The following is a 25,062-nucleotide window of genomic DNA, read 5'->3' as shown; positions in this document are numbered from 1 at the left end:
CTAAGCGGACAGTTTGATTTCACAGAAGTGTGATTGACTTGGAATTACAGTGTGCTGTTGTTCCCTTCATTTCTTGCAGTGTATTTAGCTTTTGAATTCTTTGAGGTCTCTAATATCTATATCCTGTGGTGAGACTAGCGTCCGTCTTTCCTGTAACCTGGGATATCTGCGGAGGGGAGGCACAGCTGCACCCCCCCCCCCCCCCTTCCCTCCTCTCCCTCCTGGCTGCAGCCATTGCCAGGATCTCTCCCCTCTAAGCCCCTCCCCCCTGTGTGAGGTCAGAGGAGTCAGAGTGACAGCAGGGCGGGTGAGCCTGATGTCTCAGAGAGAGCAGAGAGCGCAGAATACTGCCTGACAAGCTGCAGGTAGGGCTTGTATGATGCATGTATGGTGGATGGCTGCAGCCATTGCCAGGATCTCTCCCCTCTAAGCCCCTCCCCCCTGTGTGAGGTCAGAGGAGTCAGAGTGACAGCAGGGCTGGTGAGCCTGATGTCTCAGAGAGAGCAGAGAGCACAGAATACTGCCTGACAAGCTGCAGGTAGGGCTTGTATGATGCATGGATGGTGAATGCCTGACACCCCTATTGTGACTTCTACACACTTTATACGGAATGTTTTCCCTTTCATACAATACCAGTTGCCTGGCTGCCGTGTAACGAGACTGGGGGAAACTGAAAGTGGTTGTGCAGCCGATCGCTAACGCTCTGCTGTCCTCAGGAGTCGGACGGTGTACAGACACACTTCATTCAAAGCACCCCTGAAAGTGAAAGTGAGAGGGAGGCTGCCATATTTATTTCCCCTCAAACTATTCAGATTGCCTGGCTGTCCTGCTGATCCTTTGCCTCTAATACTTTTATCCACAGCCCCTGAACAAGCATGCAGCAGATCAGGTGACTGAAGTGAGACTGGATTAGCTGCATGCTTGTTGATTCAGCCACAGAGATCAGCAGGGCTGCCAGGCAACTGGTATTGTGTAACAGGAAATACATATGGCAGCCTCCGTATACCTCTCACTCCAGGTGTGCGTTAATTAGCCTTCTACTAGAGCACAGCACAATACATGGACTGGATTAAACATTATCTTCTAGGAACCTGACGTGAGAGGTATACAGAGGCTGCCATATTTATTCCCTGTTAAACAATACCAATTGCCTGGCAGCTCTGCTGATCTCTCTGGCTGCAGTAGTGTCTGAATCGCACACCTGGAACAAGCATGCAGCTAATCCAGTCTCACTTCAGTCACCTGATCTGCTGCATGCTTGTTCAACAACAACAAAACATTTGTAAATCGCTTTTCTCCTGTAGGACTCAAAGCGCATAAGCATGGCTCAGACCAGTAATTGGTTGATTGGTAAGTTGTGGTACAAAGGAAGAACTCTAAGTCCGGAAATGCCAGGCTAAACGGGTGGCTTTTCAGTGTGGATTTGAATAGCTCCAGGGATGGTGCTGTCTTTACTGGGTGTGGCAGGGAGTTCCAAAGAGTAGGGGCAGCATGACAGAATGCTGTGTCCCCAAAGGTTTTGAGGTGCACTCTGGGAGTGACCAAGTTTATGGAAGTTTATGTTTAAGGTCTAAGTCTTTATGTATTAGAGGCAGGGGATCAGCAGGACAGCCAGGCAATGTGCATTGCTTAAAAGGAAACAAACGTCAGCCTCCATATCCCTCTCACCTTGTGTCCCCTTTAATAAACTGACCACCTAGGGGGACACAGGAACAGCCAATCATCACACTGACCACATGGAGGGGGGGGGGGGGGGGGGAAGGACACACGAACAGCCAATCAGGGGCGTAGCAATAGGGGTTGCAGAGGTAGCGACCGCATCGGGGCCCGTGGTGCCAGAGGGGCCCCAGGGGGCCCTTCCTAATCCAAAGTATAAGCTGTTTATTGGTCCTGTGGTGGTAATAATCACTTCTATAGAAGCTTTGAACGTTAGTAATCATTAACACACTGTTCCCCATCCCCTTCTTGCACCTCTAATACTGCAGATGACCTTGGCAGGTTTTGTTACGCCGTATCAAGTGTTTTGTATAGAGTGCCTTGGGGGGCCCAATGTAAAACTCGCACCGGGGCCCCGAGCTCCATAGCTACACCACTGCAGCCAATCATCACACTGACCACCTAGGGGGACACGGGAACAGCCAATGTCTGTTCCTGTGTCCTCCTATGTGGTCAGTGTACCTTTAAAGGACAACTGAAGCAAGAGAGCTATGAAGGCTGCCTTACTTATTGCCTTTTAAGCAATGCCGGTTGCCTGGCAGTCCTGTTGATCCTCTGCCTCTAAAACATTTAGTCATAGCCCCTGAACTTGAATTTATTATTTTCCGGATCACAGAGTTCAGTTCCTGACTTGCGTCAGGAAGTGAAAAAATGCAATCGCTCTGCAAAGCGCTTTACAAAAAGAGCAGCGCGCAGGTAATCGCTGGGGATCGGAAAGAAAAAATCGCGTCAAACGCCAAACGCGGACGGCCACGTGAACGGATCGCAATGTGAACATTAACCATTTCAGCCGCCCAGACGTGAAGCTCACGTCCGGGCGGCTGCTCAGCTGCGCTCTCCCGCTTCCGCGCGCTCCCGCGCGCGATCGCGGGCGCGCCCCCGTGTCGCCGCTATGTCCCCCGGTAGCCCTGGGATCAGTGAAAGGGAACATGGTTCCCGATCACAGATCCCTGTCCCCTGCAGAAAAGCCAAAGCGCTCACCCGTGAGGCTCCGGCTCTTCTGCCGGAAAAATGTACTCATCCCCCTTGTACTTCCGCATAGTGAGAAGTACAAGGAGGGAACCCAAAAATGAAGGTGGCCATCTTGTGGCCAAATAGTAAAACTACATCAACACATTTTTTACAATACAATTTACACAATCTACATTATTAAAAATTAACTGTTTATGTCCCATACCAAAATAATCCCCAAATAAAATTTTTAATGGATAAAAAAAAAAAATTACAATTAAAAAAAAAACAAAAAACAAGACATAAATAGTTACCTAAGGGTGTGAACTTTTTTAATATGCATTTGAAGGGGGTATACTACAAACATTTTTTAAATTATGAGCTTGTAAATAGTGATGGGCGCAAAACGGAAACAATGCACCTTAATTTCCAAATAAAATATTGGCGCCATACATTGTGATAGGGACAAAATTTAAATGGTATAATAACCGAGACAAACGGGCAAATAAAATACATAGGTTTTAATTATGGTAGCGTAGATTATTTTAAAGCTATAATGGCCGAAAACTCAAAAATAATGAATTGTTTCCATTTTTTTCTTATTAATCCTGTTAAAATGCATTTACAGTAAAGTGGCTCTTAGCAAAATGTACCACCCACAGAAAGCCCAATTAGTGGCGGAAAAAACAAGATATAGATCGATAAATTGTGATAAGTAGTGATAAAGTTATTAGCGAATTAATGGGAGGTGTAAATTGCTCAGATGCATAAGGTGAAAAATCCCTGCGGGCTGAAATGGTTAATGAAGGTGTCCTATAAACATTTAAAATTCATATTTACACTTCCACATAAGATGTACATTCATCCCAATAAAGGCAATATCATTTTCTTTACTTCCTATGTAGCTGTCACTTACGGCAGGCATCATGTTCAACCAGTTCTGAACCTCTTAAAGGACAACTGAAGAGAGAGGTATACGGCGGCTGCCATGTTTATTTCCTGTTAAGTAATACCAGTTGCCTGGCAGCCCTGCTGATCCTCTGACTCTAATACTATTAGCCATAGCCCCTGAACAAGCATGCAGCAGATCAGGTGTTTCAGACTTTAAAGTCAGATCTGACAAGACTAGCTGCATGCTTGTTTCTGGTGTTATTCAGATACTACTGCAGAGAAATAGACCAGCAGGGCTGCCAGGCAACTGGTATTGATTAAAAGGAAATAAATATGGCAGCTTCCGTATACCTCTTACTTCAGTTCCCCTTTAACGACAGGTTTTGGACCAGTCCATCTCCACATGGGGGATTCTTACGATTGCTTTTATTTTCAAAAACACTCCTTGAATGGCAGTGGTACATAGTGGTGCTGATCACGAGCTCGTAATCGGCATTAGTGCTCGGCTCTTGATCACAAATGCACTCGTTACCGGACTCGTGATCACTAGTCGGTATTCGTGCTAAAAAACCCACCGACTTTAGCGGTTAGCAAAGCCGCCTTACATGCCAGAAACACCAAATACTTTAAGAACAACAGTGGGAACAAAGAGGATTTTTTTTTCAAAAAGACCTTTTAGTTTTTGAGAAAATTGATTTCAAAGGAAAGAAAAGTATACATTCAAATGCGGTAAATACATTAACTGTCATTTACCGCATTTAAAGAGACTCCGAAGCGGGTCTAAATCCGCGTTTTTAACTTCTATTTATGTTAATAAGCACTATAGCTAGTGCTAAACCGCCGCATCCCCGCAGCAAAACGAGGGGTTTATACCCCCCAAATCCCCTGTGCTAATTGTGGGGAGCGCTTCCTGATGAGGCAGAGCTTAGGGCTGTAGCTCTGCCTCTTTGTGCGTCAGTCCCTGCTGATCGCCTCCTCTCCCCGCCCCTCTCAGTCTTCCTTCACTGAGAGGGGCGGGGAGAGGCGGAGATCCGCCGGCAGAGTGACACGAATGGAGGCGGAGCTACAGCTCAAAGCTCTGCCTCCATGGGCAGCAAAATCCACGACCAAGAAAATCGTGGATTTTGCACAGGGGGTTTGGGGGGTATAAACCCCCCGTTTTGCTGCGGGGATGCGGCATTTTAGCACTATCTACAGTGCTAAAACTATAGCTATTTAGTTACAATAGAAATGTCAGTTAAATATATCATATAGGAGACACACACAGTGATATAAATATATCATATGGGAGACACACACAGTGATATAAATATATTATATAGGAGACACACACAGTGATATAAATATACCATATAGGAGACGCACACAGTGATATAAATATATTATATAGGAGACACACACAGTGATATAAATATATCATATAGGAGACACACACAGTGATATAAATATACCATATAGGAGACGCACACAGTGATATAAATATATCATATAGGAGACACACAGTGATATAAATATATTATATAGGAGACACACACAGTGATATAAATATATCATATAGGAGACGCACACAGTGATATAAATATATCATATAGGAGACACACACAGTGATACAAATATACCATATAGGAGACGCACACAGTGATATAAATATATCATATAGGAGACACACACAGTGATATAAATATATCATATAGGAGACACACACAGTGATATAAATATACCATATAGGAGACACACACAGTGATATAAATATATCATATAGGAGACACACACAGTGATATAAATATATCATATAGGAGACACACACAGTGATATAAATATATCATATAGGAGACACACACAGTGATATAAATATATCATATAGGAGACACACACAGTGATATAAATATATCATATAGGAGACACACACAGTGATATAAATATATCATATAGGAGACACACACAGTGATATAAATATATCATATAGGAGACACACAGTGATATAAATATATCATATAGGAGACACACACAGTGATATAAATATACCATATAGGAGACACACACGGTGATATAAATATATCATATAGGAGACACACACAGTGATATAAATATATCATATAGGAGACACACACGGTGATATAAATATATCATATAGGAGACACACACAGTGATATAAATATATCATATAGGAGACACACACAGTGATATAAATATATCATATAGGAGACACACACAGTGATATAAATATATCATATAGGAGACACACACGGTGATATAAATATATCATATAGGAGACACACACAGTGATATAAATATATCATATAGGAGACACACACGGTGATATAAATATATCATATAGGAGACACACACAGTGATATAAATATATCATATAGGAGACACACACGGTGATATAAATATATCATATAGGAGACACACACAGTGATATAAATATATCATATAGGAGACACACACGGTGATATAAATATATCATATAGGAGACACACACAGTGATATAAATATATCATATAGGAGACACACACAGTGATATAAATACATCATATAGGAGACACACACAGTGATATAAATATATCATATAGGAGACACACACAGTGATATAAATATATCATATAGGAGACACACACAGTGATATAAATATATCATATAGGAGACACACACAGTGATATAAATATATCATATAGGAGACACACACAGTGATATAAATATATCATATAGGAGACACACACAGTGATATAAATATATCATATAGGAGACACACACAGTGATATAAATATATCATATAGGAGACACACACAGTGATATAAATATACCATATAGGAGACACACACAGTGATATAAATATATCATATAGGAGACACACACAGTGATATAAATATACCATATAGGAGACACACACAGTGATATAAATATATCATATAGGAGACACACACAGTGATATAAATATATCATATAGGAGACACACAGTGATATAAATATATCATATAGGAGACACACACAGTGATATAAATATACCATATAGGAGACACACACGGTGATATAAATATATCATATAGGAGACACACACAGTGATATAAATATATCATATAGGAGACACACACGGTGATATAAATATATCATATAGGAGACACACACAGTGATATAAATATATCATATAGGAGACACACACAGTGATATAAATATATCATATAGGAGACACACACAGTGATATAAATATACCATATAGGAGACACACACAGTGATATAAATATATCATATAGGAGACACACACAGTGATATAAATATATCATATAGGAGACACACACAGTGATATAAATATATCATACAGGAGACACACACAGTGATATAAATATACCATATCGGAGACACACACAGTGATATAAATATATCATATAGGAGACACACACAGTGATATAAATATATCATATAGGAGACACACACAGTGATATAAATATATCATATAGGAGACACACACAGTGATATAAATATATCATATAGGAGACACACACAGTGATATAAATATACCATATAGGAGACACACACAGTGATATAAATATACCATATAGGAGACACACACAGTGATATAAATATATCATATAGGAGACACACACAGTGATATAAATATATCATATAGGAGACACACAGTGATATAAATATATCATATAGGAGACACACACAGTGATATAAATATATCATATAGGAGACACACACAGTGATATAAATATATCATATAGAAGACACACACAGTGATATAAATATATCATATAGGAGACACACACAGTGATATAAATATATCATATAGGAGACACACACAGTGATATAAATATATCATATAGGAGACACACACAGTGATATAAATATATCATATAGGAGACACACAGTGATATAAATATATCATATAGGAGACACACACAGTGATATAAATATACCATATAGGAGACACACACAGTGATATAAATATACCATATAGGAGACACACAGTGATATAAATATATCATATAGGAGACACACACAGTGATATAAATATATCATATAGGAGACACACACAGTGATATAAATATATCATATAGGAGACACACACAGTGATATAAATATATCATATAGGAGACACACACAGTGATATAAATATATCATATAGGAGACACACACACAGTGATATAAATATATCATATAGGAGACACACACAGTGATATAAATATACCATATAGGAGACACACACAGTGATATAAATATATCATATAGGAGACACACACAGTGATATAAATATATCATATAGGAGACACACACAGTGATATAAATATATCATATAGGAGACACACACAGTGATATAAATATATCATATAGGAGACACACACAGTGATATAAATATATCATATAGGAGACACACACAGTGATATAAATATATCATATAGGAGACACACACAGTGATATAAATATATCATATAGGAGACACACACAGTGATATAAATATATCATATAGGAGACACACACAGTGATATAAATATATCATATAGGAGACACACACAGTGATATTTGAGAAGTGAAATGAAGTTTATTGGATTTACAGAAAGTGTGCAATAATTGTTTACACAAAATTAGGCAGGTGCATACATTTGGACACCAGAAAACAGATGAAATCAATATTTAGTAGAGCCTCCTTTTCCAGAAATTACAGCCTCTGCAATAGCGGGGACGCAAAGAAAAGATACGCGTGGCAGGGCTGCGCTGGCGTTGACTTAGAAGTCTATGGCACAGAACGGAGCTGGTGGCGGGTGAACAACGGCTCGGGCAGGACCGGCGCAGGACAGGGCGGCTGCTGGGGGCTTAGGGAAGCCCCAGGTAAGTGAAACTATGTCTCTAAAGTAACTTTAACAGTTCCGCTTTAAATATCAGGCATGAATACTTCAATGAATGTGTCATTGAGCAACAACAATCAAACCGTTGAAACTTAAAAAGTAGATTTAAACATAAAATTAAGCTGTGAAATATCTTAAGTCATTTTTAGGAGGAGGAAGATAGATACAATTGTTTATTTCATTTGTTTATTTCTGCCTCGGGTATCCTTAAAATTGTGCCAAATTCCACTAGCGGGTGGCCGATATGATGCTGAACTGTTCGGCAATCACACAGACCAGTCGTCCATCTGAGGCAGGCCTCAAAGCTCACATTGCTGCAATACCTAGTCACATGTCATTCATAACAATCTGCTGCTAAATGTCCAAACTCCTGGCTAAAACTTTCCTTCATGCTTCAGGCAGAGACATAACCACTGGGAGCGCTATCCCACCCTCCCTATGGCACAGGGGCCCCCCTCCAGCATAGGGCCCTCCCTCCGACACAGGGGGCCCTCTCCGGCATAGGGCCCTCCCTCTGACATAGGGCCCTCCCTCCGAAATAGGGCTCTGCCTCCGACATAGGGCTCTCCCGCCAGCATAGAGACCTCCCTTCCTTTTGACATAGGGGCCTCCCTCCACCATAGGACCCTCCCTCCACCATAGGACCCTCCCTCTGACATAGGGTCCTGTTATATAACTTCTAGCATATGAGCTCCCTGCCTCTGGGGGTCACCATAGTGGGTGGGTATGGGAACATAGGAAGTCCATGACTTTTAGTTTGCCTCGTGTTTGCAGCTGTCTGAGCTTGTTGCCGTCATGTAGGAATGTGCCTGAACTGCATGTAAATGTATAGAAAATAAATGGTTTTCCAAACTGATTGTCATGGACATTGAGGAGATTGGCTTGGAAGCCCTGAGCTCAGGCAGAACAAGAGACAGCCTTGTTGGGGTCCTTGCAGTCTGTCAGGAGCTGAAGGATGGGAAGCGGTTCAGTGGAACATCAGAAGTAGACACAGTTCCAAGCTTGATATTTCAGGATATTATTATATTTATGACAGATTCTCTATAAATTATGTAATTTGCTTCTGGGAATAGTACAGTAATCAAAGCTTTATTTTTATAGATAAAACAATATGGACCCCAAAGAGCTACATTCAGTGTTGCCTCACAACGCCTTACAGGAGATGAAGTTGGCTTTTGAACACCAAGACTTTGTTGCAGCCGCCGAGAACATTAAGAGGTCCCTTGTAAGCCTTGATGACATCCCACTGAACGTCGCAGTAACTGGAGAATCCGGCTCTGGAAAATCCACGTTCATTAATGTCCTCCGGGGTCTAGGGGATGAGGAAGAAGGTGCTGCCAAGACTGGGGTGGTTGAGACAACGGTGGTAGCCACGCCTTACTTTCACCCCCGCCACAGAAATGTGGTCTACTGGGACCTTCCAGGCATAGAGACGGCGAGTTTTAAGCCATCAGAATATCTGGAATTGGTAAAGTTCCATCAGTTTGACTTTTTCTTCATCATCGGATCGGAACGTTTCAGAAATTGCCACATCGAGCTGGCCCAGGCCATAAACGCCATGGGGAAGAAGTTTTATTTTGTACGGACTAAAATTGATGCAGATCTGAATGCCTCTCGGAGACTCAATCCGAGGAACTACAATGAGGAACAAATACTGACGCAGATTAGAGAAAACTGCATTAAAGGTCTTTTTGCTGGAGGCATTTTATGTCCACGGGTCTTTCTTCTCTCCTCCTTTGAGCTGGAAAAGTATGACTTCTGCCTCATGCAGACAACGTTAGAGCGCGAGCTTCCAAGTCACAAGAGGCACGTCTTTCTGTTGTCTCTGCCTAATATTTATACCCAGGCCCTGAAGATGAAGAGCGAGGCTTTTAAGAACCAAATATGGAAACACGCTCTTGCCTCAGCTGCAAAGGCCGCGTTGCCCATCCCTGGCCTCCTGCCTGGGTCGGATATTGACTACTTGGTGAAAGTCATGAAGGAATACAAAGGGGCTTTTGGAATGGATCAGACATCTCTTGCTCATCTGGCACAAACATTTGATAAAGACATCAGTGAGTTGAGGTCAGTGGTCCGCTCCCAACTGACTCTGCAGGAAATAACCTGGGAGCTCGTGGAAAGCTTGTTAAAAAGGCGGGAACTGACTGCGGCGGCACTTATGGTAACGCAGTATGCCGCCGGCACCGTCCCCATGTTAGGCAGCGTTGCTGCTGGAGGCGTGGCCTTTGGCACCGCCTTTTGGTTGCTCTATAGCTTCCTTACAGATGTGGCAGAAGATGCCGGCAGGGTGCTCTCAAAGGTCTTGGAGAATACCTGCCAATACTGAAATTATTCATTCATTGGGTTATAATTGACACTGAAGCGAAAAAAACCCTGTATGATATAATCAATTGTATGTAAAGTACGGATGATTACTAGAACATTAGAAGCAAAGAAAAGAGTCTCATACGAGTCTCCGTTTTATTTTCAACTTTTTTTTATAACATTGCCTCAATTCTCTAATATTTGCAGTTTACATACCACACGCTGCATTTTAAACTATGACACCGACCAGAGCTAATGACCCTTAGAACTTCCCTGCAGTAAAGATCTTATCTGAAATTTTCTTTCACGGTTTCTTTGAGGTGTAAGTGCTACAGAAAACAGCACTGCTCTCTGATTCAATTAGTCGGGAGAGCTCAGAGAAGCTCTTTTACATAGGTAACAAGTGAAGTTTCTTAACTTTTCCTATACTGAAAACAATATGAAACACTTTTCTTTACTCCTACCGGTAATGTTCTATTTCTTAAGGGGCCCATACGCCTAACGATTTTCCCGCCGATATACAGCCGTTTTGATCACAGTGATCGAAACGGCTGTGAAATCGCAGCGCACACCGCTGACAGAACGATCGATTTCCGTCCAAAATCGATCGTTCCCGTCAACCCATCCGTGCGGAAGATTTTTCTCGGTCGCCGGCGGGTCGGGAGTGCGTCGTTAGCGGCGTTCGAATGCACGACGACCAACGCAATACAGCGGGTATACATTACCTGCTCCGGCCGGCGCGAGTCCCCTGGTCTTCTTCTCCGCTTCAGGCTCCAGCGCTACACAGAACTTCCTGTCCCGGCAGGAAGTTTAAACAGTAGAGCGCCCTCTACTGTTTAAACTTCCCCTGGACAGGAAGTTGAGTAGCCGGAGCGGAGAAGACAGCGGGGACTCGCGCCAGCCGGAACTGGTAATGTGTGTGTGTGTGTGTGTGGGGGGGCGTCAGCAGTGGCAGCTCCACAGATTGTGATCGGTTTCAGGCTGAAATCGATTCACAATCTGTTTGCAGTAAAGGTGGCCATACGATCCCTCTCTGATCAGATTCGATCAGAGAGGGATCTATCTGTTGGTCGAATCTGATGGCAAATCGACCAGTGTATGGTTACCTTTAGCTGTACTACACATACAGTTCATTATATCATAAGTTTATTTTCACTTCCGATTACCTTTAAAAAAGTGTGAGATTTGCCAAAAACGTTGAAAAATGATAAAATATATAAAAATAATTGTGTGGATATTGAAGAAGATTTACAGTGTGATAAAATATACCATTAAAATAGATATCCTCTCTACCGTTGTTAAAAAGTAATGTCATCTGTGTGTAATTACAATTTCCCCACCCCACAAATCACATTCAGCAGTGCTAGGTTTGAGTATGCCATATCCAGGTTACTGTAACAGCTGTCCAGTGTGGAAAGTAACACTCTGCTGCTTACTAAAAACGTTTAAACCGTCCGGGATGCGGTGGTGGACCAGCCAACCCAAAAAACAGACCAAAGTACTGTCGATTAAAGTTTTAGAGTCAAATCTACGCTTCACAGAGGTGCCAAGCGTAGATTTGACTCCGTGCTGTGTGTTACTCCTGTTATTTATTGCCTGAGGAAGCGGGATTTCACCTACGAAACGCGTTGCAACTTGTCTTAGGAGTATGCGAATAAATTGTCTAAAACTATAATCGACAGTACTTTGGTCTGTTTTTGGGTTGGCTGGTCCACCACCGCCTCCCGAACGGTTTAAACGTTTTTAGTGATTTTTATCCTACTGGCGCCTCTGTACATCTGTACACATCAAGCTATCCACCCTTGGTGGGAGGGTGTTACACCCTCTTCTTCCCCTATCTACAGAGAGCGACGTTTTATTCCTGAGTGGGGACAGGCTTGTTCTCCCCACCTGCCTTTCCAGTGGTTGCCTTAGCGGTAACCTGGGTTTGTAAGTATATTACTTACGTTTCATTTCCTCTTACCCATCTTCCAGTACATACTACACTATATTGGGCTCTCTGTTTTCTACTTCACTCTGCTGCTTACAATCAGAGAAGCTGTCACAGAGAATCCTCTGCTATGCTGACTAGTTTTATCTCCTGCCCTCAGAAATCAAAGAACCATCTCCCAGAGCATTCATCTAAAAAGGGTGGCTGGAAATTTGTGTGCCAGGTAAAGCTGCTAGTGGAATAACAGCAATACTGCCGATATTCTACTGACACTTAACCCAACCTACTTCTCACACTAACACTAACCCTCCTCCAACCTACTCCTAACACTAACCCTCCACTGACCTTTACTAACTCCCCTCCTCCAGTCTGGTAACTAGTGGTAACTAGTGGTACACCAACAGACAAGGTCTAGGCAATTAATCCCTAATGACGAGAGTATCTGGAGAAGCAGAGTATAATTGCTGTGCCAAAGGCAGAGGAAAGTATAAGAATGGAGAACTTGTCTTTAGATTTTGAAATTAGGAGGTTATTAGCAACTTGTTTCAGTGTATGGGGTATACACTGAAACAAGTTGCTAATAACCTCCTAATTTCAAAATCTAAAGACAAGTTCTCCATTCTTATACTTTCCTCTGCCTTTGGCACAGCAATTATACTCTGCTTCTCCAGATACTCTCGTCATTAGGGATCAATTGCCTAGACCCTGTCTGTTGGTGTACCACAAGGTTCTGATCTTAGACCTTTCCTCCGTCTACATTCCTGGCCTAGGACATTTAATACACTCTTCAGTTTCCAGTTTTACCTCTATGTTCATAACACTCAAATCTGTCTCTCGGCTCCTAATTTCTTGAGTCCCTGACTGTCTATCTGCCATTTTTGCATTCATATCACCCCACTTTCCAAAACCTAATGAGTAAAACAGAAACGATAATATTTCCTCATCTTCCTGTAGTTACCATAAATGTTGAAAACACCCCAATAACCTCAGCCTGTAATGTCTGGAAATAATATGTGAGCTCTCCTATAAGCCAGATATGATGTATTTTCCCCACTCAAGAGGATGCTAAAATAAAAGACTTGTGCCTTGTGCCCTAATCATTTCCTGCCTCAGCTACTGCAACATCCTTCTCTGTGGCCTACCAAAACCGGAAGGCAACGTCTCTTATCCCTACAGAACTCGACTGCTGCATGTCTGATCTACCTCTCCTCCTGCTCCTCTCTGCAAGTCCCTCAATCAATTACCCCAAAGGATCTAAATGCCTTCCACTATCACACTGCTCCACAAGCTGTCCCCTCCATACATTCTCATACTCATTAATCTCCAAGTATCATCTCATCCGTAACCTTCTCTCCTCCCATGAAACACCACGCTTCTTTAGCCTGGTCACCTCCTCTGCCTCTCACCTCCAGGACTTCTCACAAGTGTCACCTCTCCTTTTGAACTCTTTCCCACCCTTGTCTGTCATGCATTGAGGCTGGAAACCTTCAAATACTCCCTTTATTCAGAGGCTGTTATCTTTATTCCTTTATACACAATACCATTTCCCTGGCTGTCTTTGTGAGCTTTTGGCTTTAGTTGCTTTTGAGTTTCTCATGCAACAAGCATGCAGCCAGAGGAGTCACAGCCCTGCAACAAGCATGCAGCCAGAGGAGTCACAGCCCTGCAACAAGCATGCAGCCAGTGGAGTCGCAGCCCTGCAACAAGCATGCAGCCAGTGGAGTCACAGCCGTGCAACAAGCATGCAGCCAGTGGAGTCACAGCCCTGCAACAAGCATGCAACCAGTGGAGTCACAGCCCTGCAACAAGCATGCAGCCAGAGGAGTCACAGCCCTGCAACAAGCATGCAACCAGCGGAGTCACAGCCATGCAACAAGCATCCAGCCAGTGGAGTCGCAGCCCTGCAACAAGCATGCAGCCAGCAGAGTCACAGCCATGCAGCCAGTGGAGTCACAGCCCTGCAACAAGCATGCAGCCAGTGGAGTCACAGCCCTGCAACAAGCATGCAGCCAGAGGAGTCACAGCCCTGTAACAAGCATGCAGCCAGTGGAGTCGCAGCCCTGCAACAAGCATCCAGCCAGTGGAGTCGCAGCCCTGCAACAAGCATGCAGCCAGTGGAGTCACAGCCCTGCAACAAGCATGCAGCCAGTGGAGTCACAGCCCTGCAACAAGCATGCCAGTGGAGTCACAGCCCTGCAACAAGCATGCAGCCTGTCCACCGCCCCTGCGGACCGCTAAGCATTCAGCTGGTGGGCGGGAGCAGCTGACTGAATTCACTGCCTGTCCACCTCCCCTGCGGACCGCTAAGAAGCATCCGGCTGGTGGTCAGGAGCAGCTGACTGAATTCACTGCCTGTTCACCGCCCCTAAGAAGCATCCAGCTTGTGGGCGGATGCTTCTTGGTAGTCCGCAGGGGCGGTGGACAGACACCCCCCATGGAGTTGCATCTGCCGGTTGCCGAGCTCAGACGTGACCTACCCGAGGCTTCTTCCAGCCCTCTGTAGTGCTTCTGGCCCCTCACATCTGCCCCTGCAAAATCTGCATGCGTGACTCTACACCACACGCCTCCTGATTGCACTCCCGTGGATGTTCTTTACTTGCCGTATGTAAAAATTGCACCTGCGCATGCACAGCGATGGAGGAGACGTGACCGAGACCGCAGTAGCCCACAACAAGCTCAGCCAGCCGGCTTTCAGAAGGGCGCTGCTGCTGGTCAGAGCAGAATGTCACTGAGGGACCAGGAGGACATCAGGGGGCTGGAAGAAGGCCCAGGTAAGCTACACCGGCCACTGTTATTTCCCTTCAGGTTCCCTAAAAAAAAAAAAAAAAAAAAAGAATCTCATTATAGTAAACCTCTGGCTATAGTAATCTGAGTCCTGACCATGTGCCTGTATGACTATACAATGTACAACGGAGTCCCTGGTATCCTGCACCAGTGAGGATAGCCTGATACTGGAAACGTGCTTGCTGAGTAACTGGCCGAACAGGAACAAACCTCCCTTCCCTGCAGCATAAAATACTCACCCAGCCTCCAGCCCCCATGTCCCTCGCCGCAGCTCCGAGCCGGTGGCCTTGGGTCCCGTCCGTTGCAGATGAAGACCTACCCAGGGGTTCCTGTTCATTGCAGATGCGCGGAGGTGCATCTTCTGTGCCTGCGTGAGCACCGCTGGTCTGGAGTGTTCTGCATGAGTGCGATCGGCCCTCACGCAAGCGCAGAAGATGACAAACTGGCGAAGGTCTGTATCTGCAACGGAGGGGACCCCGTAGCTCTGGTGAGGGACATATCGGCTGCCAGGGGCTGGAGGAAGCCCCGGGTAAGTAGATCTCATTTTTATTTATTTTCTCGGACTTTCCCTTAAAGTACAAAACACATAATACACAAGATAAATCATTGTGGTCTCCATGCATTTATTTGCTTTTCTGCAACATCCGGCACATACATTGTTTTATTAAAACAACACAACAATAAATTTACATGTGTTTGACACATAACTGTACATATTCACAGCAGGTGAGATCACTGATGAGGAAGGTGCGAGTCCTGGTTCTCCATACGAGTCCTGGTTCTCCTTTGCTCCACCACCAATCCCGGCATGTGCGAGGCTTCCAGCGATCAGTGTCAGGCTGTGAGCTCACCGCCACTACCGAGAGCCCAGCCACCTTTCTGAGGGATTTCTATGCTCACCTGCAAAGTATCCAAAGTTTGGTCTTGTGTGGCCCAGAGAGGACAGCTATGAAGTCTAGCAGCAGAAGGCCTCACCATATAGGTGGTTTATCAGGTGGGAGTTACTAGGAGGTTGTGTCGGATTTCGGTTTTAGTTTTTGTAGAAGCAGTAGAGTGTTGTACGGTGTTAGCATCAGTGAAAACGTTTACCGATGGCTAACACGGTACAAGACTCTACTGCTTCTACTATGCTGAAAGATACCGCAATGTACCGCACTTGCCTGGAACTGAAAAAAAGAAACTTGCACAGCTGCTAGCGACATTTTTCTTGACGACATTTTTTCTGTAGGTGCATCAGATTGAGAGGACTATTACTTCTCAGCAACATCAGACTGACAGCCCTCGAGGGACAGTAAAACTACTTAGCAAAGCACTATGGGAAATGTGTCAGCACTACAAAAACTCTATACTGCTCATAACCAAGGATAGGCCAACATTTTTGCTTGATGGGGGTAGGCTGGTGATTTTTTTATTGGTCAGAGGGCAGTTTGGGGATGACAATATCATTTTGTTAGGCTTATATTTTTTTTTAAGTCTGTGAAAAGTTTCCCATGTCTCTGAGGGACTCTAAGGGCCCTTTTACACTGGGTGTGGTGCGGCTAGGAACAACCCCATCGCACCGGAGCCGAAAAGTAACACACGATATAGCAGCGGTGCAACCCAAGGAAAAATCAAACAACATGGCACTTCCAGTATTGCCGGATAAGTCGCACAGCAACGCACTGTACTATTCGGAGTACTATCGCTTCGCAGGCATATCATGTTCCATTGACTAGAATGGCCACTGAGAAGAGCGTACTGGACGTGATGCGGGAAGTGTAAAGGGGCCTTAAAAGTGGGGCCTCTGGAGCTAAGCAGCTGCTGATGGGCCCCGCTATGCCTGTTCGGGTGGAACATCTCATGGGCTGCAGGAACCCTCAGACCTCGGGAACTAGACTTCTCCACGCCAATGACCTCAGGCGGTATAAAGAGCCTGCAGGTGACTCCGCCCACCTGGCTCCACCCATAACTGAAATAGGGCGGGCTGTCCCTCCAGTGTGGGAGCAGCTCTGCACTATCCCAGCAGTCGGCTGTACTCTGACAATGCTGAGGACTTCTTCACTCCGTCCCAGATCCGAGCAGCGTAGTGGAACCTGCAGAGAAAGAGAGAGGTTACATCTACAGGAAGAGGACAGAGTAAACAGGACACGAAATCAAATCTCACACCGTTAAGGCAGCCATACGTCAGAAGATTATGGGCAGATTCGACAGAGACAAATGTATCTCTAATTGAATCCGATTAGAGATACATTTGTCTGTTTGTTGAAGCTGCTCACACTACATGCCGATTCCTGTCCGATTACAGCATGAAATCTCCAGGGAATCGGCTGAGTCGCCGCGTCCACTCTAAAGCTGCCCCCCCAATGTGTGCATTTTACATTACCTGTCCTGTGCCAGCCTCCGCATGGCGTCCGTCTCCGGGTGGCTTTTCTATCAGTGGCATACACGCTGGCGGCGGCGCATAGCACGTGACATCACACACTGTGCACCAGTGGCATACACGCTGGCGGCGGCGCATAGCACGTGACGTCACACACTGTGCACCAGTGGCATACACGCTGTCGGCAGCGCATAGCACGTGACATCACACACTGTGCACCAGTGGCATACACGCTGGCGGCGGCGCATAGCACGTGATGTCACACACCGTGCACCAGTGGCATACACGCTGGCGGCCGCGCATAGCACGTGACATCACACACTGTGCACCAGTGGCATACACTCTGGCGGCGGCGAATAGCACGTGACGTCACACACTGTGCACCAGTGGCATACACGCTGTCGGCAGCGCATAGCACGTGACATCACACACTGTGCACCAGTGGCATACACGCTGGCGGCGGCGCATAGCACGTGACATCACACACTGTGCACCAGTGGCATACACGCTGTCGGCAGCGCATAGCACGTGACATCACACACTGTGCACCAGTGGCATACACTCTGGCGGCGGCGAATAGCACGTGACGTCACACACTGTGCACCAGTGGCATACACGCTGGTGGCGGCGCATAGCACGTGACATCACACACCGTGCACCAGTGGCATACACGCTGACAGCGGCGCATAGCACGTGACGTCACACACTGTGCACCAGTGGCATACACGCTGACGGCGGCGCATAGCACGTGACGTCACACACTGTGCACCAGTGGCATACACGCTGGCGGCGGCGCATAGCACGTGACATCACACACTGTGCACCAGTGGCATACACGCTGGTGGCGGCGCATAGCACGTGACATCACACACTGTGCACCAGTGGCATACACTCTGGCGGCGGCGAATAGCACGTGACATCACACACTGTGCACCAGTGACATACACGCTGGCGGCGGCGCATAGCACGTGACATCACACACTGTGCACCAGTGGCATACACTCTGGCGGCGGCGAATAGCACGTGACGTCACACACTGTGCACCAGTGGCATACACGCTGTCGACAGCGCATAGCACGTGACATCACACACTGTGCACCAGTGGCATACACTCTGGTGGCGGCGAATAGCATGTGACGTCACACACTGTGCACCAGTGGCATACACGCTGGTGGCGGCGCATAGCACGTGACATCACACACTGTGCACCAGTGGCATACACTCTGGCGGCGGCGAATAGCACGTGACATCACACACTGTGCACCAGTGACATACACGCTGGCGGCGGCGCATAGCACGTGACATCACACACTGTGCACCAGTGACATACACGCTGGCGGCGGCGCATAGCACGTGACATCACACACTGTGCACCAGTGACATACACGCTGGCGGCGGCGCATAGCACGTGACATCACACACTGTGCACCAGTGGCATACACTCTGGCGGCGGCGAATAGCACGTGACGTCACACACTGTGCACCAGTGGCATACACGCTGTCGACAGCGCATAGCACGTGACATCACACACTGTGCACCAGTGGCATACACTCTGGTGGCGGCGAATAGCATGTGACGTCACACACTGTGCACCAGTGGCATACACGCTGGTGGCGGCGCATAGCACGTGACATCACACACTGTGCACCAGTGGCATACACTCTGGCGGCGGCGAATAGCACGTGACGTCACACACTGTGCACCAGTGGCATACACGCTGGTGGCGGCGCATAGCACGTGACGTCACACACTGTGCACCAGTGGCATACACGCTGGCGGCGGCGCATAGCACGTGACGTCACACACTGTGCACCAGTGGCATACACGCTGGAGACGGCGCATAGCACGTGACGTCACACACCGTGCACCAGTGGCATACACGCTGATGGCGGCGCATAGCACGTGACATCACACACCGTGCACCAGTGGCATACACGCTGACAGCGGCGCATAGCACGTGACGTCACACACCGTGCACCAGTGGCATACACGCTGGCGGCGGCGCATAGCACGTGACATCACACACCGTGCACCAGTGACATACACGCTGACGGCGCATAGCACGTGACGTCACACACTGTGCACCAGTGGCATACACGCTGACGGCGGCGCATAGCACGTGACATCACACACTGTGCACCAGTGGCATACACGCTGGTGGCGGCGCATAGCACGTGACATCACACACTGTGCACCAGTGGCATACACGCTGACGGCGGCGCATAGCACGTGACGTCACACACTGTGCACCAGTGGCATACACGCTGACGGCGGCGCATAGCACGTGACATCACACACTGTGCACCAGTGGCATACACGCTGACGGCGGCGCATAGCACGTGACGTCACACACTGTGCACCAGTGGCATACACGCTGACGGCGGCGCATAGCACGTGACATCACACACTGTGCACCAGTGGCATACACGCTGGCGGCGGCGCATAGCACGTGACGTCACACACCGTGCACCAGTGGCATACACGCTGGAGACGGCGCATAGCACGTGACGTCACACACCGTGCACCAGTGGCATACACGCTGACGGCGGCGCATAGCACGTGACATCACACACTGTGCACCAGTGGCATACACGCTGACGGCGGCGCATAGCACGTGACATCACACACTGTGCACCAGTGGCATACACGCTGACGGCGGCGCATAGCACGTGACGTCACACACTGTGCACCAGTGGCATACACGCTGACGGCGGCGCATAGCACGTGACGTCACACACTGTGCACCAGTGGCATACACGCTGACGGCGGCGCATAGCACGTGACGTCACACACTGTGCACCAGTGGCATACACGCTGACGGCGGCGCATAGCACGTGACGTCACACACCGTGCACCAGTGGCATACACGCTGATGGCGGCGCATAGCACGTGACATCACACACCGTGCACCAGTGGCATACACGCTGACAGCGGCGCATAGCACGTGACGTCACACACCGTGCACCAGTGGCATACACGCTGACAGCGGCGCATAGCACGTGACGTCACACACCGTGCACCAGTGGCATACACGCTGACGGCGGCGCATAGCACGTGACCTCACACACTGTGCACCAGTGGCATACACGCTGTCGGCAGCGCATAGCACGTGACATCACACACTGTGCACCAGTGGCATACACGCTGGCGGCGGCGCATAGCACGTGACATCACACACTGTGCACCAGTGGCATACACGCTGTCGGCAGCGCATAGCACGTGACATCACACACTGTGCACCAGTGGCATACACTCTGGCGGCGGCGAATAGCACGTGACGTCACACACTGTGCACCAGTGGCATACACGCTGGTGGCGGCGCATAGCACGTGACATCACACACTGTGCACCAGTGGCATACACGCTGGCGGCGGCGCATAGCACGTGACGTCACACACTGTGCACCAGTGGCATACACGCTGACGGCGGCGCATAGCACGTGACGTCACACACTGTGCACCAGTGGCATACACGCTGGCGGCGGCGCATAGCACGTGACATCACACACTGTGCACCAGTGGCATACACGCTGGTGGCGGCGCATAGCACGTGACATCACACACTGTGCACCAGTGGCATACACTCTGGCGGCGGCGAATAGCACGTGACATCACACACTGTGCACCAGTGACATACACGCTGGCGGCGGCGCATAGCACGTGACATCACACACTGTGCACCAGTGGCATACACTCTGGCGGCGGCGAATAGCACGTGACGTCACACACTGTGCACCAGTGGCATACACGCTGTCGACAGCGCATAGCACGTGACATCACACACTGTGCACCAGTGGCATACACTCTGGCGGCGGCGAATAGCATGTGACGTCACACACTGTGCACCAGTGGCATACACGCTGGTGGCGGCGCATAGCACGTGACATCACACACTGTGCACCAGTGGCATACACTCTGGCGGCGGCGAATAGCACGTGACATCACACACTGTGCACCAGTGACATACACGCTGGCGGCGGCGCATAGCACGTGACGTCACACACTGTGCACCAGTGGCATACACGCTGGTGGCGGCGCATAGCACGTGACGTCACACACTGTGCACCAGTGGCATACACGCTGGCGGCGGCGCATAGCACGTGACGTCACACACTGTGCACCAGTGGCATACACGCTGGAGACGGCGCATAGCACGTGACGTCACACACCGTGCACCAGTGGCATACACGCTGACGGCGGCGCATAGCACGTGACCTCACACACTGTGCACCAGTGGCATACACGCTGACGGCGGCGCATAGCACGTGACGTCACACACTGTGCACCAGTGGCATACACGCTGACGGCGGCGCATAGCACGTGACATCACACACTGTGCACCAGTGGCATACACGCTGATGGCGGCGCATAGCACGTGACATCACACACCGTGCACCAGTGGCATACACGCTGACAGCGGCGCATAGCACGTGACGTCACACACCGTGCACCAGTGGCATACACGCTGGCGGCGGCGCATAGCACGTGACATCACACACCGTGCACCAGTGACATACACGCTGACGGCGCATAGCACGTGACGTCACACACTGTGCACCAGTGGCATACACGCTGACGGCGGCGCATAGCACGTGACATCACACACTGTGCACCAGTGGCATACACGCTGGTGGCGGCGCATAGCACGTGACATCACACACTGTGCACCAGTGGCATACACGCTGACGGCGGCGCATAGCACGTGACGTCACACACTGTGCACCAGTGGCATACACGCTGACGGCGGCGCATAGCACGTGACATCACACACTGTGCACCAGTGGCATACACGCTGATGGCGGCGCATAGCACGTGACATCACACACCGTGCACCAGTGGCATACACGCTGACAGCGGCGCATAGCACGTGACGTCACACACCGTGCACCAGTGGCATACACGCTGACGGCGGCGCATAGCACGTGACCTCACACACTGTGCACCAGTGGCATACACGCTGACGGCGGCGCATAGCACGTGACGTCACACACTGTGCACCAGTGGCATACACGCTGACGGCGGCGCATAGCACGTGACATCACACACTGTGCACCAGTGGCATACACGCTGATGGCGGCGCATAGCACGTGACATCACACACCGTGCACCAGTGGCATACACGCTGACAGCGGCGCATAGCACGTGACGTCACACACCGTGCACCAGTGGCATACACGCTGGCGGCGGCGCATAGCACGTGACATCACACACCGTGCACCAGTGACATACACGCTGACGGCGCATAGCACGTGACGTCACACACTGTGCACCAGTGACATACACGCTGGTGGCGGCGCATAGCACGTGACGTCACACACTGTGCACCAGTGGCATACACGCTGGTGGCGGCGCATAGCACGTGACATCACACACTGTGCACCAGTGGCATACACTCTGGCGGCGGCGAATAGCACGTGACATCACACACTGTGCACCAGTGACATACACGCTGGCGGCGGCGCATAGCACGTGACGTCACACACTGTGCACCAGTGGCATACACGCTGGTGGCGGCGCATAGCACGTGACGTCACACACTGTGCACCAGTGGCATACACGCTGGCGGCGGCGCATAGCACGTGACGTCACACACTGTGCACCAGTGGCATACACGCTGGAGACGGCGCATAGCACGTGACGTCACCCACAGTGCACCAGTGGCATACACGCTGACGGCGGCGCATAGCACGTGACCTCACACACTGTGCACCAGTGGCATACACGCTGACGGCGGCGCATAGCACGTGACGTCACACACTGTGCACCAGTGGCATACACGCTGACGGCGGCGCATAGCACGTGACATCACACACTGTGCACCAGTGGCATACACGCTGATGGCGGCGCATAGCACGTGACATCACACACCGTGCACCAGTGGCATACACGCTGACAGCGGCGCATAGCACGTGACGTCACACACCGTGCACCAGTGGCATACACGCTGGCGGCGGCGCATAGCACGTGACATCACACACCGTGCACCAGTGACATACACGCTGACGGCGCATAGCACGTGACGTCACACACTGTGCACCAGTGGCATACATGCTGACGGCGGCGCATAGCACGTGACATCACACACTGTGCACCAGTGGCATACACGCTGGAGACGGCGCATACCACGTGACATCACACACCGTGCACCAGTGGCATACACGCTGGCGGCGGCGCATAGCACGTGACATCACACACCGTGCACCAGTGACATACACGCTGACGGCGCATAGCACGTGACGTCACACACTGTGCACCAGTGGCATACACGCTGGCGGCGGCGCATAGCACGTGACATCACACACTGTGAACCAGTGGCATACATGCTGACGGCGGCGCATAGCACGTGACATCACACACTGTGCACCAGTGGCATACACGCTGGAGACGGCGCATAGCACGTGACATCACACACTGTGCACCAGTGGCATACATGCTGACGGCGGCGCATAGCACGTGACATCACACACTGTGCACCAGTGGCATACACGCTGGAGACGGCGCATACCACGTGACATCACACACCGTGCACCAGTGGCATACACGCTGGCGGCGGCGCATAGCACGTGACATCACACACTGTGCACCAGTGGCATACACTCTGGCGGCGGCGAATAGCACGTGACGTCACACACTGTGCACCAGTGGCATACACGCTGTCGACAGCGCATAGCACGTGACATCACACACTGTGCACCAGTGGCATACACTCTGGTGGCGGCGAATAGCATGTGACGTCACACACTGTGCACCAGTGGCATACACGCTGGTGGCGGCGCATAGCACGCGACATCACACACTGTGCACCAGTGGCATACACTCTGGCGGCGGCGAATAGCACGTGACATCACACACTGTGCACCAGTGACATACACGCTGGCGGCGGCGCATAGCACGTGACATCACACACTGTGCACCAGTGACATACACGCTGGCGGCGGCGCATAGCACGTGACATCACACACTGTGCACCAGTGACATACACGCTGGCGGCGGCGCATAGCACGTGACATCACACACTGTGCACCAGTGGCATACACTCTGGCGGCGGCGAATAGCACGTGACGTCACACACTGTGCACCAGTGGCATACACGCTGTCGACAGCGCATAGCACGTGACATCACACACTGTGCACCAGTGGCATACACTCTGGTGGCGGCGAATAGCATGTGACGTCACACACTGTGCACCAGTGGCATACACGCTGGTGGCGGCGCATAGCACGTGACATCACACACTGTGCACCAGTGGCATACACTCTGGCGGCGGCGAATAGCA

General features: G+C 48.9%; 2 protein-coding genes across 3 annotated transcripts in view; one reads left to right on the top strand and one right to left on the bottom strand.

Annotated features, from left to right (window-relative positions):
• Positions 1-289: 289 nt before the first annotated feature.
• Positions 290-12,065, top strand: LOC137523131 (interferon-inducible GTPase 5-like). 2 transcript variants are annotated; one of them, XM_068243366.1, is made up of 2 exons: positions 290-365; positions 9,510-12,065. In XM_068243366.1, the coding sequence occupies exon 2, from the start codon at positions 9,520-9,522 to the stop codon at positions 10,732-10,734; it is 1,215 nt and encodes a 404-aa protein (XP_068099467.1). In that variant the 5' UTR covers positions 290-365; positions 9,510-9,519; the 3' UTR covers positions 10,735-12,065. The 2 variants fall into 2 exon arrangements, with proteins under 2 accessions (XP_068099467.1, XP_068099466.1); XM_068243365.1 differs by lacking the exon at positions 290-365 and adding an exon at positions 458-538.
• Positions 12,066-16,029: 3,964 nt separating this feature from the next.
• SMG9 (SMG9 nonsense mediated mRNA decay factor) overlaps positions 16,030-25,062 on the bottom strand; it is a 67,469-nt gene continuing 58,436 nt past the window's right edge. Inside the window, exon 14 of the mRNA XM_068242005.1 lies at positions 16,030-17,498. Within this exon, the coding sequence (XP_068098106.1) occupies positions 17,420-17,498 (79 nt within the window). The 3' untranslated portion in view covers positions 16,030-17,419. The remainder of the gene's footprint in view (positions 17,499-25,062) is intronic.

The sequence above is a fragment of the Hyperolius riggenbachi genome, chromosome 6, assembly GCF_040937935.1.
Source record: "Hyperolius riggenbachi isolate aHypRig1 chromosome 6, aHypRig1.pri, whole genome shotgun sequence".
Classification (NCBI taxonomy): domain Eukaryota; kingdom Metazoa; phylum Chordata; class Amphibia; order Anura; family Hyperoliidae; genus Hyperolius; species Hyperolius riggenbachi.
The sequence above is the reverse complement of the archived record's forward strand: the minus strand, read 5'-3'. Positions and strand labels throughout refer to the sequence as shown.

What these genes read in the sequence shown, in the direction of transcription:
- LOC137523131 (XM_068243366.1), top strand. Translation starts at nt 9,520, where the DNA reads ATGGACCCCAAAGAGCTACATTCAGTGTTGCCTCACAACGCCTTACAG.